Source organism: Bos grunniens, chromosome X (genome assembly GCF_055505025.1).
Source record: "Bos grunniens cultivar Pamir isolate PY7600 chromosome X, Bosgru_T2T1.0, whole genome shotgun sequence".
In the NCBI taxonomy this organism is placed as follows: domain Eukaryota; kingdom Metazoa; phylum Chordata; class Mammalia; order Artiodactyla; family Bovidae; genus Bos; species Bos grunniens.
Window position 1 is genome coordinate 132,896,472 of NC_141194.1, and position 18,456 is coordinate 132,914,927.

Here is an 18,456-nt window from a genome sequence, read left to right on the forward strand (position 1 = left end):
TATTGCTGAAAGCTATCACCTTCTTGTATTACATTACTATACTTTACTAACTGCACACACACGAGTGTCTCCAAAGTTAAAAGATCTCAATATGAATAATTAAATGTTTACACATTTCAGGAACACCTATTGTATACAGACTTGTGTCTTTAAGTGCTTTGAGGGACAATATTTGTTAACCAAATGTTGTTGAGCTCTCGGTCTCTGTGAGGCATCATGGGGAAACCCGAAATATGTCTAGCTTGGGTTTCTGGGAAATCCCACTCTCACGAAGGTGGCAACACCACCCTTTGTTGTGTGGTGTGTTAGAAATAGAGGTACCAAAGGAAGGTTCTAAGAGTTCAAGGGAGGCAGGAGTCATGGGGAAAGGCTTCCAGGAGGAGGGGACAGTGGCTGTGGTGGGGTTTGGGCAGGTGGAGGGGTAGGGGCTGGAGGGTTCTAGGTGGCTGACACAGGCATGAGAAGATCAATAGAGGGAGATTCTGTGGGTGAGATGGGCGGAAGAGACCCAGAGCTTTACTGCCAGGCTGAAGAACTGGCACTTCTGTGGTAAGCGGGGGTGAGGGGCCCAGAGGGGTTTATGGGAATGACATCAAGCTGTGCAGGGATGTGTGTAGAGTAGACTGAAAGGGAAAGCTATGGGCAGCTGAGAAATTAGTTAGAAAGGGATTAGGTCATGAGGGTTTGAGTTCGGTGGTGTGGCACAGAAGGTGGGGAGTGACAAGGAGGGGCCCGATGGAGGCTGTGAATGACTTGACCTTAGCTTCTTTTCTGTGGATGTCCCATCCCACCTTTTCTCCCTTCCTCTCTGCTCTCCTCTCCTCCTTCCTTCTTTCCTTTCTCCCTCTCTCCTTCTTTAAAAAAAGTATTACATATATCTTACAATAATCAGTCTTACTCATTTAGGTTTCCTTCTGAACCTTGCATAGTGGCCTACAGTTACCAGAAACTTAATACTTGTTGGATTGCCATTGTTTGCTGATTAGAAGTGGGGCAGGTGCCAAGGCATGGAGTCAAGTCTGAGTGGTGGGAGAGAGCAGGATGCCAGGGGAAGCTGGTCAGGGTCAATGTCAGGTTGAATCTGAGCTACTGGCGGGTTATGCAGCTGACTTGAAATCTTGGGCTGTGCTGGGAAAGATTGAAGGCAAAAGGAGAAAAGGGGTGGCAGAGGATGAGATGGTTGGATGGCATCACCGACTCAATGGACATGAGTTTGAGCAAACCCCAGGAGATCGTGACAGGGAAGCCTGGTGTGCTGAGTCAGACTGAACAACAACAAGCTAGAAAAGAGAGAGATTTTAAGGAACATCCCTGCCTTCACCCCCACTCCAGCTGGGGTGATAGTGTCTGTGTTTTAGAGCACAAATTTTGGTCTGGGGTCATATTTTGGTCTGCCACTATCCAAGTACCAAATTAGGTAGTCTTTCTGAGCCTCTGGTGGCTCAGATGGTAAAGCATCTGCCTACAGTGCGGGAGACCCGGGTTCAATCCCTGGGTCAGGAAGATCTCCTGGAGAAGGAAATGGCAACCCACTCCAGTATTCTTGCCTGGAAAATCCCATGGACAGAAGAACCTGGTAGGCTACAGTCCATGGGGTTGCAAAGAGTCGGACATGGCTGAGCAACTTCACTTTCTGAGCCTAAGGGTTTTTTTTCACCTGTGAAAGTGGGATAAAGTGGTACCCTATAAGACGGTTGTCAAGGCTAAGGTGAGGTTAAATGTATTCATACAGCACTTGGGGCAAAGAATAGCTATAGTTATGAGTTATTACTAAGATTTGGAGAGGGAGCATAAATCACATGACTCCTGAGTAATGCCATCATGGCTTCCCACTGCACGGTGAATAAGACAGCCTCCTTCCTGGGCTCCGCACTTGGTCAGGTCCCTGCCTGCCTCTTGCCCAACCCCTCAGCTGTGTTCTGCCTGCCTGCCCCCTGAACTCAGCAAGCTCTCTGCTGCCTTAGGACCTTTGCATTTGCTCCTTTCTTGCTTGGAAGGTTCTTTGCCAGATCTTGTGCAGCTAGCTTTTTTCTGGGACAAGGGAGTATGTATGCTCTGTAATCCTCATTCAAATCGAGATACGGGATCTTTTGGCTTCCTGAGATTTAGATCTCAGCTCAGACATCATGACTTCAAAGCAAGTGTCCCTGAGCAAGTCCCCTTGCCATGCCCTCTGGCACAGCACCCTGCTCTATTCTCTCTAGAGCTCTCATCGTGATCTCCAGTTACCCTGTGCACAGTTTATTTCTATGTGCATCTTCCCTGCTCTGTCTCACCCTCCTGGAGAAGGTACCACAAGAGCAGCCACTGTACTGTGTTTACTCCTATATCCTCAGCACCTTGAACAGCACCTGGTGCAAGGGAGAGCCTCAGTAAATACTTGAATGAATGGCTGGTGTAGAAGATGAGAAAGGAGGGGTGATGGTGGCAGGAACAAGGCTAGTGAGGGTGGAGGAGGTGGGGAGGAGGAGTGGCCTGGGCGGGGGAGATCACTTACTTCCAAGACAGGACGGAAGGGGGAGGGATGAGGGGACCCTGGAGACATTTTGATATGCAGTGCAGGGCTTCAAGTGCACTGCTTCGGCTGACCGCTTTGACATTTTCACAAAGGGTGCAGTCACCTGCTGAGAGCTGAAGGGCAGCAAAAGAGGGGTCTGGGCTCTGAGGCTAGTGGAGGGTTTTGGAATAATTGTACTAGTTGCATTTATTTAGCACTTATGCACCAGGCACTGTTCCAAGCCCCTCAGACTAGTTGATTTCATCTCATGACAATCCTATGAGGAAAGGCACTATCATTACTTCTATTTTAAGATGTGGGAAGTGAGGTCCAGGGAGGTCAATTCACTTTTTCCCAAGGTCAGACATTTAGGACATGGCAGTCTGGCTCTTGGAGCCTATGTGAAGAACCTCTGCAGTTCCCTGCCTCCCTGGTCCCCAAGGCACAGGTATATGAAGGATCTGGAGGAGATAAAGAGGCCTGTGGAATGAGTGGCACATGGCAGGCCCAGGGGCAGCCAGCCAGCCAGTATGCTGTGCCAGGAACCTAGGAATGGGAGCACAAAGTGAAGGGGACCACGGGGTGGGGCAGGTGGTGACTCAGGGTTAAGCATGGCAAAGATGGAGGCCGAGGCTTTCTGAAGTGCATGAGGAAGGGGGTTTCTGGGCAGAGAAAACAGCATCTGCAAAGGGCCTGGGGTGGGAAAGAGCTTAGCTCATTGGGAGGAGTGAAAGGACAGTGTCACAGTATAGTGGCAGGGATGGGGGATGGTGCAAACCATCCAAAGTGGAGCCCAGGCATTGGTATTTTTCAAAGTACCCCAGGTTATGCAGTAGGTGTTGAGAACCACTGATTTAGACCAGTTTCCAGGTGTTGGTGGTTGGGGGCCTGACTGTAGATGGCAGGGATTATATTTATTGAATTCATTTCAGTGCTCAGTATGGTGGTTTGGGGCCCACACTTTGAGAAACATGGTCTAGATGATTCTAGTAGCCAAGATGGGGTCATTGACCAGCACAGAGCCATGGCTTCAAAGTGTGACCTCATCTCCTCCCAGGGAACCAGGACCGAGGTGAGGAAGAAGGCAGCATCAGTTGGAAAAGGATCAACTTAGGTGAGCAGCAAAGGTGGTAACTGGGCGGGGCTGGGGGGGGGACACTTTATCCCAGGCACAGGCAGAGGAAGTAGGGCTAGGAGCCAGGCACTGAGGGTGGGCAGCACAGGAAGGAGCAAAAGGAAGCCGGCGGTGGGCATGGGCAGAGCCATGAGTGGGGTTCCAAAGTTCAAGGCTCACTGCAATCAGGTGTGACATGCTGGTGATGGCACCTCATTATTCATCCTTTAATTGACACTTCAGTCCCACTCCCAAAAAGATGTGTGGTGAAACTGAAATATGGAAGTATGGAAGGGGACTGGATGGTGTGTCTGTGGTGGGGGGAGGAGGGCAGCAGAGCAGGCTGAGCAGGTGTCAGATTTTACCGAGCCAAGGTTGTTAACATCACATGAGAGTGAGAAAACCCTGGGTAGGGCAGCAGAGCCAGCATCATGCTGTCTGGCGCAGAGCTGGGGGGAGCGGGGATGGGTAGCATCCACACAGCACCCACTATGTGCCAGGCACCACGTTTGCCACTTTGTTTCTTTCTCATTTAATAACGCAAGGCCTGGTGGGGCATAGGAAAGTTTGCCCTTTTTTCTTAAATGCACTGGGAAGTAACTGAAGGGTTTTCAAGAAGGAAGTGATGAAAGTGATGTAGTTAAGTCATACAAGACTGGTACTCCGCCCATTCTATTCGATAGGCCAGGAAACTAGAGGTTAGCTAGTCCAGGCCCACGCACAAGAAGGTGGTGGCCAAACCCAGACTGAAACCAGGCCCCTCTGAGATACAGCAGTTAGGGCAGAACGTTAACAGTTGGTGAGCACAGGTTAGGGGTCTAGGGTGTTCATGTTCTCTTCTTTCAGCTTTTGTACATGTTTGAAAAGTTTTGTAAAAAAAAAAAAATTAGAAAAAAGAACTAGGTCTAACTAGTTCTAAAAAGAGCTGGAGCTCTTTTTTCCCCCAGTATGCCATGCTCTATCACTAACCTAAGTGACATTAAGTCACTCATTGTCCCCTCTGAGCCTGACTTTGACCATGAGAAAAAACAGGATTGGATTAGACCACCATCAGGGTTCTCTAACACTTAGCAGCAATCTTGCCGGGGCAACATGTAGCTTTAGGTTGCTGCTGCTGCTGCTAAGTCGCTTCAGTCGTGTCTGACTCTGTGCAACCCCACAGACGGCAGCCCACCAGGCTCCCCCACCCCTGGGATTCTCCAGGCAAGAACACTGGAGCGGGTTGCCATTTCCTTCTCCAATGCAGGAAAGTGAAAAGTGAAAGTGAAGTCACTCAGTCGTGTCCGACTCTTAGCGACCCCATGGACTGCAGCCTACCAGACTCCTTTGTCCATGGGATTTTCCAGGCAAGAGTACTGGAGTGGGTTGCCATTGCCTTCTCCTTTAGGTTGCTAGGCTACACTAAGAGACAGGGCTTCCACCTGCCCTGCACTCAGGAAAGCTACTATGGGTCTCCTGTAACAGCAGCTGGTGGGCAGTTTCTAACCTCCGGGAGGGTAGTCACTGAGGCTACCCTGTCGCACTGCCTGCTGCTCCATCCACGGTGGGGAATCACTTGCAAAAGGAAACACCTTCTTCTGCCAAGGCTTTGGGTGGGGCTACAAAAACCGTTCATGACAACACTGAATCAGCACATGCATTTGGGTCAAGTTCACAGAGCAGACTGGAAGACGACCCTGATTGAAAAGAAGCCTCCAGCTGAGGCCTCTTCAGTCCTGAAGGGAAAGGAATCAGAATGCCCAAATCCATACCAGAGATTGGAGGCAGGGGAATAAAGGCACTATGTTCGAATGAGGGGCTTTCTCTTCCAAGTGATGGAGCTCAGATTCAAGTTCAAAAAAGCACAACTAACTTTATGGGCTTTGTCACCCCAAGAGGTACTACAAGTTCAAAACAGATTTTTTTTTTAAAGTTGCAAATGAAGGATGTGAAAACAGGCTCTTTGGGAGGCAAGTCTAAACTACTGAGGCTATGGTGCCAAGGCCAAAGCAGTTCTCCAAAAATGCGTATGACAGAGCATGCCGGATTCCTGGGGCTGGCGCAATCATGGATCTGACTCAGTGTGACATTTGTGGCCATCAAGAATCAACATCTTTTCTTCTAACAGTGTTATTTTGTTGCCTGAATCCCCAGGGTCAAAATAAGGCTCCTTGGCTGACTTCTGAAAGCACTGTGACTGCTTTGTTTATTTTTGATAATACGTGGTTTCTTCTCCTCTCCAAGGGCAAGTACACTGAGAATTCTGATACTACTTCCTTTCAAGATAGGAAATGCCACTCCAGGCATAGCTGGGGGGGGATGGCAGCAGTCATGTGGGACCTGGTGACATAAGCCTCCCTCTCAGTTCTTCCTAAGATCACACTTTGGTTTTTCACACAACATATATTTATTCAGAAAAAATTTGCAATAAATTATAATAAAAAAGATGACACGAAATACAGAATCCCACTAGCAGCTTTGCTTAGTGACCAAGACATTTTTGGGAAATATAACAAACCAGTCATTACAGGATAAAAATTAGGAAACAGTGAAAGGGAGACTAATGCAACATCATCATGAGGGGTTAAACCATTTCTTCCCTAAAACGACAACCGCAGAGTCCTTCCTTACCAGCTGGATCTAAACTCCTTACTTCAGAGGCGCTAGAAAATAGTACATTAGAGGTACCTAGGAGTTAGAGAGTGGGGTGCTGGAGTAGGCAGGGAAACAGATTTCTTATGTCTGCTCTGTTTCTGATCTCCCATCCTGAGAGATTGTCTAATCCCCTTGACCCTGTCTACATCCCAGGACCGGAGCTGGACAGAAGGTGGAGGCAGTGAAGCAACCGAGCGCACCTGCCTTTCAGAGAGCGAGCTGGATGCTGCCCACGGCCCCCACCAACCGCAGCCCTGACCACATGAAGGCCCCAGGGGGTAGCCGACTGGGGAATGTGTCTCGGACAGGCACTTCCCTGTCTTTGTGTGACCACCTTGCCCCAGCGTCTATCTATCACCTGCCTCTCCTCAGATCCCTTTCTGACCTAGTGGACATGACAAAACAGTTGTGTTCGGTCGGCCAGTAACTAAGTTCAGCACCCAGCCCCTGACTTATCAGGTCTGCAGCTATTTGGTACCAATAACTTGACTCCTACTTCCATAATTCCCAATCAGGAAAGGCTTTAGGCAGAATATCACAGGATACATACCTTTCTTCCCCCAAAGAACTCAATGCATGAGACAGGGGAGTTGAAGAACCACTCAGTGGCAGTGCTTTCCTGGCTCTCTGCTTCGATGCTCTAGAAGAGTCAGGAGTCAATGCCTAAGATCTTGCACACAGCCTATACACACGGCTCTGGGGTTTCCATGTGAACATGTGACAATGAGTCAACTCAGGGTGGTTTTAATGAAAGAAAACCAGGAGGAAGTCAATTACATCAGGCAGTTTTGCAGTCAGTGGCCGGTTTGCCAACCAACATAGATTAATTTTTTTAAAGGGGCTGCCCCACAGGAGCTTGAGTAAATGACAAGCTCAGAGGGTTGTCTTGGGAGGGAGAGAAGGTGCTTGCTTTGTCCCACTGCACAGTCTCTTTTACGCAGCACTGGACAGGTGACTGGGAGCCGAGGGCAGCTGGCTGCAGAGCCCCAGTCAGTCCTGATGCGGGAGGGGGCGACGGTACGTCAGGAGAGCAGAGAGGGGATTCTCGGGGTTATCCTCAATCCCCCTGCTGGGGGAAGGAACAGTTTCTGTAGAGGCCCACTTGGGGTGCAGCCTCCCTTTTTGACTGTGGTACAAGCGTTGCTCTGGAGGTGGATTTCTAAGTGAGGTGTGGGCCCCACAGACACCCAGGGTTGGTTCTTGTGTACAATTTGCATAAGAACCAAAAGGGATAGTAGGAAGCAGGACCTGTCGAACATGAATATTCTCACTCCTGAAACACTCAAGTGCTTCCACTGTGTGATTCTCTCACATCAATGAGATGTCATCTCTAATAGTCCCTAATGTTCTGCTACTAAGTGTGGTCTGAGACAAGAGAATATGCTTCCACTCATCATAGATCCATAAAAGGCCAATGTCAGGGAGGGGCACAGATACCATTGTGGCAGGAATGCACAAATGCATGTAAAAACCACATGGAGATGGTTAGCTCACTGCTGGAGACACCCAAGGAGGCACTAGCCTCACTGACTTTCTTCGTCATGGTAGTACTAGTGGAGTAGAGGACAAAGGGTGCTACGGGGGGGCGGTAGTGCCAAAGTGCTTTAGACCAAGGACTACGGACAAGTCCGAGCTACGGCAAGTAGTGCTTGTGGGCCTAGAATGGGAACACCTCAGAATCTAGGTCTCAGGTGCTAAGGACAGTCATGATGGCTGGGCTGGAGGGCAACACACACATCCCCAGGTAAAGGAGTGTAAATACAGGTCTCTTTGCCTTATGAAGAGAGAACACAAAAACACCAAAATATGGTTAACTTTGGCTTGGCAATATAAGTCTAAAAGTATCTTGCTGCGTAGAATATGGCAAGGGAGGGGTTAGGAGACTCTTTTCCTTTCACACTAGAAACAGAACTTTTTCATGCCAACAGCCTCGAAATTCTGCAACGGACCCTTCCTGTGGCATGACTTTTGAAATCATTCTGAAATACTCGAGGCCCAACATCTTCTGCCTCTAGAACCTCGGGGAGTAGTAAGAGGAAAAGGCTTATCATTAGTCTTCATCACTCCCAAGTAGAAAAGTCAGAAGGAACTGGGTAGCACGCTGGCGGTCACTTGGAGTCTGTCTTGCCATAAGGTTGGGTGGAGGCCTTAGGAGGAGACTAGTGAAGAGAGTAGCTAGAGGGAGAGAGAAAGAAAAGGGGAAAACCCTCAGTTAGACACAACCTAAGCAAAACCTCAGGGATGGGGGTCAGGGGATGAGGGCAGTGGGAGGAAGTGACTGTTACACGCCTGGACACGAAGAAGGGAATACATGTGTCCCCCATCCACGGACAGTCCTGACCAATGCTCCCGTGTGGCCATTCCTAGGAAGTGTTCTTACCGATCATGTTGGCGTTGACATTGTTGTACTCGGAGAATTTTAAGAGTTCTCGAAGGAATGCCATCAAATAACGAAAAACATTTCTATGGCATCCTGGAAGCTGGGAAATCACCTGTTTTTTTTTTTAAGAAAAAAGGGGGGTGGGCAGTGAGGATAACATGGAGGAAGGTAGTAAGAAGAGCTCACAGCTGCCATGAAAGTGGTTTATAATTCAACCCTTACAGGACCCGTCCCTTGTTGACTCATGACCAATACTACCTGTTGAATGATAACTCACATGGCAGAATGGTCATCCTGTTTGGCCCCTGTCCACTCAATGAGTAGGCCACGTTAACACAGTCATACGCATGCCCTGCCTCAGGAGCAGATGGGTGTCAGCCTGCTCTCTCCCAACCTCCCCAGGCAGGTGGTGGTGGCATCTGCCAAGCTGAATGGTTTTCTGTGCAATGCCATTTGGCATGGGTGCGAGTGCCTCCCGATACTCACTAGTTTGATTGAGAGGTATTCTCAGTTATTGTGCCTCAAAAGCATTTCAAGATTAAAAACAAACACCAAGAAGACAAAAAGAAAGGCTCACGAGTGGCACCCACCCTTCCTGGTCATGTTGGCCAGAATGCTGCATGTGATCACTTTACCAATCTTACCCTGGAGAAGAGGTGTGCACCCTGCTCAATGGGCTAACTGGAAAAGGGTGGCAAATATAATAGGAAATAACACAGCCTACAGTTGAAGGGTCCCAACTCTCAATGCTGGTGTCCTGCTCTGAACAGATCGAGACCCATCCTAGCACACAGCTGGTTGTCCAGCTGGCTTTGTAAAAATGACTGATTTCTCTGTGGGGGAACTTGCCTCAAACACATTCTCAGAGCAACAAGACTCACCTGTCGGCAGATCCGGGGATCCTGAGCAGAGTCGAGGCATCGCTGATAGAGCTCATAACAGATGACAGGTTCCGGCAGGGCTTCTAGGAAAATGAGCAGTGCCTCAGCCACTGAGTGGTTACTGCCAGCTGGATGGCCTTCTGTCAAGGGAAAGAGGCTCCAGGAAAAAGGCCACACTTAGATGCAATGTGCTCCCTCCCTCAAGCTCCCTCAGGGGTGGTTTTCTTCCTCTTATTCAGGGCACCCTGATCCTAATTGGGGTTTGATATTTTAGTGGTCCAGGTGTGCTATAGCTGAGTTATTAGAGAATTGATCGAACACTCTTGGGAGGTTTGGCCTGACTCGAGAGTCAAGGGAACTTGACGTGGCCTGCAGAATGACAGTTCACACTGGAAACTCATCACCAAGATTTCCCATCCTCCTCCCGGTTGTGTGGTGGCAGGAGTGATCACTGGCCTAAAGCAGAGCAGCACCACGGCTGTTGGTCATATGTCCCATGCAAATTACAATTCATGGTTATCTACCCTTTGATTCCTTTTAGTAAGCATCTCATACAGAGAAAGCGTGAAAGTTCCTAAAGGGAATTGAGAACTGTATAGTCAAAAGACAGTTACGAATAAAATAAATATGGAAAACACAAAAATCACACGCAGGTGGGAAGAAGAGTTTGGGCAAGTACACATCCAGCTTCCTAAGCTTTTGTCGAAAAGGATACGTATTGTCTTGGGAATGCTGGTGTCCAGACAATCAATGATCTGCTGTAACTCCTCCTGCATTCCAGGGGTTTGGAACAGATCCTCCTACCAAAGAGGTTACAATGAATGAAACAGCAAAATGACCATCCCTAAGGTTCTGACGATTACCCAGCGATGAGGAGAGCAGCAGGAAGCGAGGGGAAGGAAGAAGCATCATTCATGATGAGGAACAGAGGTGTGACAATGGCACCTTTTCCCTTTATCATCTCTGTAATCCGTGTGAAATTTTCTTTCAAACTAGGAGATTATCGTCCAAGGTTTCAGCCTGCACCTGACAGGGCAGGGGACTGGATGACTCAACGGGGACATCAGGCATTCCCACTTCCAGGCTCCTGACAGGTACAGAAGGTGGAGTCCAAACAGGGGATCATATCCAAATATTGACACACAGACTGCTAGGGCAGGAGTCAAGGGTATGTCCACACCAAACCTTGTTTTCAAGTTCTGTTACTTTTCCGTAGGTAAGATAACATTATCTTTCAATGTAGGCCAAAGAAAACTTTCTGTTTTGGAAGAATGGGTTGGGGATGGTAGGTATTTTAGATGGGACTGAAAAGTAAGGACAAATTTTTAAAAAATGGTTTGCTTTGGACTTTGAAATCTGCGATGCCAAAGTGACAGCTGAAGCAGGTGCTCTGGACTCAGGTGCTGAGTGGTCCAGGGGAAAGCGTGTGTGGCCAGGGGACAGGGGAGCTCAGTTGGGCTCTACTCTGCCACTACACTTATGCCATAGTCTTAGGTAAATCCCCCAGCCTGCCTGCTTCAGCTCTCACAGCTATACATGGGAATACTTCCACTTGTCCAGGTGCTCTCAGGTGACAGTGCTGTTCTGCAGAAGTGGCTTGGGAAAGTTAAAAGCACTATCTATACTGACGCGAGGTACTATCATTTCCCAGTAGACTCAGGTGCCTTCCAAAGGTGCCCGGAGGCCTGCCCTCACTCACCTGGTGACAGGCATATCTGAATAAATGGTCTACCAGGAGCCAGATCTCCTTGGGGACCTTAAGAGGTCTCTCACTGGCACCTTCATCCAAGGGAACCATCTGCAGAAGGGATTTCTCCTAATAGATGAAAAACAGTGAGAGTCAAAAGGGTCTCAATAAAAATTCCTGTGTCAAACCATCTTCCCCCCACTCCAGTTCTGCTTATATGGGTATTATCTGATCTTCAGCTCTTAACACTGTTATTTTTTTTTTTTTTTCCTTCCTGGGACGCTCCTGGTCAGAAGGCACTAAATATGGATTTCCACAGTTAAATGATATCCTTTTCTAACAAGACGCTTCACTTAACCGTTAAGCATTCCATCTGGGTTTATTATGTTTCTCACATCGATGCACTGTGCCCTGTAAATCCTTTCAAGGGTGACACTGAGAACCGGCAATACAGTCACGGTCCACACACTACCAGAGACTCACGGACCATTAAGTTACAATTGTCAACAGAGCACTTGGAGAGAGCAGCAGCTACTGAGGTTTTTTGTTGACTTTTAATTTATTCTTCTTTTAGGTCTTACCACAAATATCAGAGCTTGCATTGTTGATTTAAATGGCATTCTCTGGTCCTCAAGAATGAAAGACAATTCACATTAGACCTACATGCATGAATATTTCAGGCTTGACAGAAGCTCTAATCTTAAGGCACTAAAACTCAAAGTCCTAAGATCCAAAAATAGTAAACTGAACACAGCATCCCAAGAGCCGGAAATACCACGAAAAGTCTAGGCTCTGAGTCCAGAAGTTATTCTTTATAGTAACAGCTCAGCAAAGAGTTCTCAGGCCTTTGACTCCATTCACCTAACTTTCTACTCTCTCTTAGATTCTCCTGAAGGAATCTCAGAGGAAAACCCAGAAGCGACATAAGTTAGATCAGTAACTAAACCTGAACTGGAAAATGGGGAATAAACTCAATTATTTCATGTTTATATAAGTCAAATATAAAATATATCACAAAGATTTCTGAAATAGGTTAAAAGGCATCTGAAGGCAGCCTTCATACAAAATCTAGTGCAGAAAATGGTGACCAGTTTTTGGCATCTTCCACCTCCTACACCTCTGGCTTAAGGTCACATATTATGTATACGCAAACTTAGAAAGTGCTGTAAATTTGATCCACAACCCTTAGCTGTGTCACTTGAAGGGAAAGAAGAGAAGTATCTCACTACTTTCAGTGAGTGCATACAGTAGAACAGACAGAGGGCTAAGAAGAGTGTTCTGTTCTTCAACATGCACGGGTGACCTTTTAAAGCCGCTGTGCCTTTCTACGGGCATCAGGAAGAGAAGGAAGCGTGACAGTTGGTTAGCATTTAAAATCTATCTTCTTCACATTCATTTTGTTTCTTTTCTTTCCCTGGCAATCCATCACTTTATATTCACGTCTCCTAGAGCTGCCAGACCTTCAATCATGGCTCATCCATTAACTTCTTTCCACTTGCAAGTATTAAATCCAGGCATCCACATGACACCTGAGCCAAAACACTGTCCATAATGCACTCTGCTCACTTTCTGGACCAAATGCAACACATGTATTCTTCAGCAGAATAAATTATTCAGCACTAGTTCATGTACTTTTTAAAAAATCCGACATCCAATTAGCACTTTTCCTGTACTAAGGCATTAAGGCAACACAAGGCACTGTTCAAGATGAAAAGACACATGGCCTGCTATTAACAGGAAAGGGTTGGGAAGCAGAGCCGTCTCAATCCTTAGTGGTTTAAAAAGGTTAATAAAATGCCACCAGGTTACATACACCATCCACTATCCATTTTCAAATTCACGTGTGCTAATATGAAATGTCATGCTTGTTGTCTCTGAAGTCTAGAGAAAGATTACACCCAAGAAATAAACTTTAAAAAAAGTCCACAAATGATCCTGAACTCTAATTTTTCAAAGAGAAACCAGGCACGCTGTGTCTTCTTTCAATGGGACACATTCAGTGCTTGATAAGTCCATACTCTGTAACCTCCGTGCTATTAACTGAAGCACAAAAACAGTATGCCGTGCCTACCATGAAAACACATTAAACTCCACCAAATGGGGAGGTCACATTAGATACTGTGTGAAAGTGCTTTAAGAATGGTTTTCAAGCCCGTATTTCTCTATTAGATGACCCTGTGTAGAGCTGGGCACCCTCCAGCTTGAGGATGGAGAGGTGGCAAAGCACCACAGAAGGAGTGCTCACTTGGTCCCTGCACTGGGTATGCAGGAGACCCGGGTTCTAGTCCCCTGTGCTCCACACCCTTGATGTCAGGAGCAGGATGACTTCAGTGAGATTCTCAACCTTCCTGGGGTGTCTATTATAATGGAGACGACATCTTACCCTGTCTGAAGGCAGGGAACTCTACCACATGATCCCTATGATCTCATTCAGGTCTAGGATTCTATTCTATGCTCTATTCTTGACCATATCTGTGCATTCTTTCAGTAATTACTCTTATAACTTCCCCCAAATCACTCTTAAAGAACAGAAATTCACTTCTGCTTTTACTATCATTGAAAATGGAGAATGGCTAAGCGGTACCCTCCTCTATCTTATGAGCTTTCATATACATCAAGACAGCTCTTCAGTTACTTCTCATTTCAAAAAATGGTAATCTGGAACTTTGGGTCCTTTGCTTTTATGTTCTGGGTCTCAATGACTTGGCAGGTGTAGTAAGTATCTTTCCTGTACTTTAGACACATTTAAACACAGCTGGCAGAATTTGGGGGGATTCTCATGGAGTCAGAGGTCTCTGATATGGGAAAGCTGAGGGATAAATTCCAAGGACCATGGTTAAATGTTAACCAAGCACAGGGAAATGCATAATCACCAATGGATTGCATTACCTTTTCTAGGAAGCTGTCTTCTTCCTGAGAGCAGAGCAGGAAAAGAAAGTCATTGACAGATAGAAAATGATTAGAATTAATTTACAGAATTAGAAACAGATCAGTATTATCAGAATGCACTAGCTTACTAGATACATATATTTTAAACAGCTTTAAATTCTGCAAATAAATTCTGTTGAAAATGGAACATATTCTCACATACAAATTTCTCGATTATGCATATTCAATTTTGGGCAGTTTGTTGAGACTATCACTCAAGAAACATACGTGTGCAGTCCTAGACTTTGGTGTCCATTTGCAGATGTCAGCTGATCAGCCAAACGCCCACTGGGGTTTCCTCTTCCTGCGCTGCTGGGCGGCATCTCGCTCACCCTAGTGCCACTTCAATGGAAGAATGTGGTTGTGAGCCCGAGAGCAGCCATGCAGAAGGAGATGGTGAGCATCTCTCCTCTCCACTGCCATGCCTCTCAGCCTAGCTAGCAGTCTCTCTCACTCCTTTCCCCTGCCTGGTACCCTCTCCCCTCCTCAAGGGCCGTTAGAGTCCCCAAATATGAAGTCTCTCTGAAATACAAATTCATTTCATTCCAGACCTTTGTGGACCATAAGATCCATCATTATCCCCTAGTGTGTTTTCCTACAAGGCATAACAGAAAAAAAGAGAAGCAAAGAAGAGGGAAGAAGGTATCTTTTTAATCATCTTTGTGTTTCACCATTATTACCATCTAACAAAGACAACAGCAACAATAACTACTGCCACCACTTAAGGGGTATCTGCCATGTAGGGGTATCTGCCAGCAGTAATTGCAACGGGCTCATATACAATGTCATTTAGTCTCCGCACAAACGCAAAGTAGATTGTTGGGGGCCAGAGTGAGGTACTCCGCCCGTGGCAAAGGTCATGAGGAAGGAGGCTCGACATACGCAAAGGCGGGATCGAGCCTCAGGAGTCCCCCTGGAAATCCTTGAGCATCTACCCCCATAACCAGAGCCTGCCTACTTTACTACTTTGTGCTCTCACCTACACCTCTGACTTTACGGGGGGCTGTCCCCCACCACCTCTTTCGGAGAAGGAGTTAACCTAGAGCTCCAGTCAATAAAAACTCTTGGGCGTGACAAGAGTGTTTTAACCTACAAACTCCTCTGAAGGTTCTCTAGCCTGCCTGACGGGCTCGTCTGGCCACATGTGATTGCTCACAGCCTCCCAACCGTGAGAGGCACGAGATGCTTTAAACCCTCTAAAAACAGGTTCTTTAGAGAAGTTAGAAAACTATAAGTATAGTGGGCTGATTAGAAATTGTGTTGGTGAAGGGTTTTTCATTTGTTGAGCCAATGTTTGTTGCTAAGTCTCCATATCCCCTGCCCTTACACACATTGATGAATATATAGAAGAAATAAGTATTAACCTTTGATATTAATCACGTTAGACCTTAGGCTAAGTAAATTCTTTACTTAACTAAAACCCACTATACCCTCACCCTGTAGGAATGTAACTTTATTTGGGTGGCGTCTGTTTTGAGAATAATCACCCTTGGAGAAATAAGTGTCCTGGTTGACTGACCACTGTCACAAGGAGAGGGTCATAAATTGTCAGCAGGCCCCCCTGGCCAGAAGATGATGTAACACCCCTAAGACCTCTGTATACATTTGTATGAAGCACCTGACTTTGATGAAAGTCAGGACTGCTGACCCCGCGTGACTTTTGCATAACATCTCAGTGTATAAAAGTAGACCATGGAAAATAAAGAATTGGGATCAGTTTCTCGAAATACTGGTCTCCCCATGTCTCTCTCTCTCTTACTCTGGCTGAGTCTCCATCTGGAGCGTGGAACCCACCAAGCTTACTAATTTTGCCTGGGCTTCTAAGATCCGAACGGGGAGGCCTCAGTGTCTCCTCTCCTTCGGGAGAACGGAAGGACGCCTGCGGCCTACGTAAGTGGTGCAAGCTTCTTGTCTTGAAGTTTTATTGGTCCTCCGCGTAAACCAAGCTACTCAGCCTCTTTTCTCCACTGAATTTTCCTACTGAGCTATCCTCATTCTATTACTCCTTACATCTCTAATTAATATCTAATTGAAGCTATTGTATCCTGATCCTCGCCGACGCCGTCCCCGCTTCGAACTTCCTGGATCAGCCGAGGCTGAACCCCGGCAGGTGGCGCCCGAACAGGGGTAGATACTACTCCCACTTTACAAATGAGGCAACTGAGGCTCTGGGAGATCAAATTATTTGCCCACAGCCACACTCTCAGGTATTAATTGGCAGAATCTGGATTACAACCCAAGTCTGACTGACTCCACAGTCATGACCACTATGCTCCCTTAGGTAACTCAGAAAAGTATAAACTGACTGCTTCCTAGACAGAGAGGTGGAGGAAATTTTCGAGAATGTATTCTATTTTCTGGCAGGCTAAAGACAGTTAAAAGGCAGCAGGGTTAGTGGAAAGAGTACAGGCATGGGTGTCAGGCAGTCCTGCGTATGAATCTTCATTCTACCTCTTAATTCATTTTGTACGGACTGCAGGCAAGCTACTGAACTTCACAGAGCCTCGGTTTCTCCATCTCTAACCAGAGACAACAACATTTACCTCACAGGCACACGGAAGTGGCCTAAAACTCGGAGTAGGGGAGGGGGGCGGAGGGTGTGCAGTGGTTTTGCAAAAGGCCAGCAGCAGGCCAGGTCTCTCAAAGCTCCCTGCACCTCCCCAACAATTCCCAACCCTGTCAGGGGCCACCAAGAACCTGAATAGAAATCCCATGTCTCGGTCTGAGAGTGAAAGGAGAAATCCTGATCTCACCATCAGAACTGTGCAGGAGCTTGGAGGTGGGGAAGTGAGTGTTTCCTGACACTCCAACCAGTGCTGAGTACATTGGACCCACGTGCCTGTTCCATATGATGGGTAGAGTTTGTAGTATTAGTAGCTACATTATGAGCTAACCATGCTTTTGTAGCATATATACAATGAAATACCATATATAGAATGAAATAAAAGTAATCAGAATAATAGTGATTTATAAAGGATACAAAATTTATAGTATTGTAATTATAATACTTTGGAAGTCAATTCTGAGGGCCAAACATCTAAGTTAACTCAATTTTGGAGTACAATCTTTTTTAAAATTTAGAACTACTTGTTAACAGAGAATCTTCCTGTCTGACAGACTTCTCTATTTTCCCTCCCGTGAATATGTGCCATATGATGTGATGAGTAAAACCAGGCAGAGTTTTTATATATTAACCTGCCAAACCATCAAAAAGGTCTTCTTTGAGCACTATCTACCAGTGCAGACACTGTGTTAAGTGTCTTTGAGGGGTGGTGGTGGGGGCAGGTGTGAAAAGTGAGGCTACAGAGAGGGGAAAGACATGGTCTTTGACTCAAGTTTGCAACTGAGTTGGGGTGAAGAGGCCCAGAATTTATGGCCTGGCATTATTGTGATTCACCAATCTGAGTTCTCAATAAATGGTAAAAATAAATAAATAAAAAATCAGGGGTACAAAGGAAGAAGTCCAACTAGCCCTTAAAAGAATCACAGGATTTTAAAGGGTAGAGATGAGGTGGGGACATTACAAGTGGCAGGGAGGCAAAAAGAAACAAAGGTGGCGAGATTAGGGAAAAGTTGATCATATGGTTCCTGGGGGAGGATAAAGGGGGAATGAAAAAACTATCAGGAAATAAATCTAAAAAGGTATATTGAAGTCAGACTCTGCAGGGCCTTAAATGACAGGTAAAGCAATTTGGATTGTATTCAGCAGGTGTGGGGGAGCCAAAGGTCTGCCTTTAAGCAAGGAAACCATAGGCCCCATAGTTATATTACAAACCGATCAGTCCAACAGCCCTGAAGAGGGCAAATGCAAGGTTAGGGAAATAGAGGCAGAGGGAATCTTTAAAAGGCTAAGGAGGTAGATCAAGTGGGAGAGAGTATGCACCTCACCTAATAATGGGAACATAACATTTTTTTAAAAAAAATGAATGGATACAAGAGAAAACTCTGAAATCAAAAGGTCTCTGGTACTGGTGGAGGTGCAGCAGACTTACATTGATAGTTTATTCCTCTGGCTGCAGGCAGAAAGTGGGTGTAACTTATACTTATTTCAACTCTAGGTTCAACTCTGAAAATAGAAACATCACTTGCTGCTGCTGCTGCTAAGTTGCTTCAGTCGTGTCCGACTCTGTGTGACCCCATAGGCAGAAGCCCACCAGCCTCCCCTGTCCCTGGGATTTTCCAGGCAAGAACACTGGAGTGGGTTGCCATTTCCTCCTCCAATGCATGAAAAGGAAAAGTGAAAGGGAAGTCGCTCAGTCGTGCCCAACTCTTAGCGACCCCATGGACTACAGCCTACCAGGCTCCTCCATCCACGGGATTTTCCAGGCAAGAGTA

At 46.6% G+C, this 18,456-nt stretch overlaps 1 protein-coding gene across 5 annotated transcripts in view; it reads right to left on the bottom strand.

Moving 5' to 3' along the window:
• Positions 1-5,978: 5,978 nt before the first annotated feature.
• Positions 5,979-18,456, bottom strand: part of OCRL (OCRL inositol polyphosphate-5-phosphatase) — a 51,840-nt gene continuing 39,362 nt past the window's right edge. For 3 of the 5 annotated variants that reach the window (XM_086387208.1, XM_086387207.1, XM_086387211.1), the window contains 6 exons: positions 14,083-14,106; positions 11,206-11,322; positions 10,222-10,306; positions 9,507-9,634; positions 8,626-8,737; positions 5,979-8,420 (listed from right to left, as the gene is read on the bottom strand). In XM_086387208.1, the coding sequence (XP_086243334.1) occupies positions 8,296-8,420; positions 8,626-8,737; positions 9,507-9,634; positions 10,222-10,306; positions 11,206-11,322; positions 14,083-14,106 (591 nt within the window). In that variant the 3' untranslated portion in view covers positions 5,979-8,295. The remainder of the gene's footprint in view (positions 8,421-8,625; positions 8,738-9,506; positions 9,635-10,221; positions 10,307-11,205; positions 11,323-14,082; positions 14,107-18,456) is intronic. The other 2 variants (XM_086387210.1, XM_086387209.1) reach the window with 1 other exon arrangement.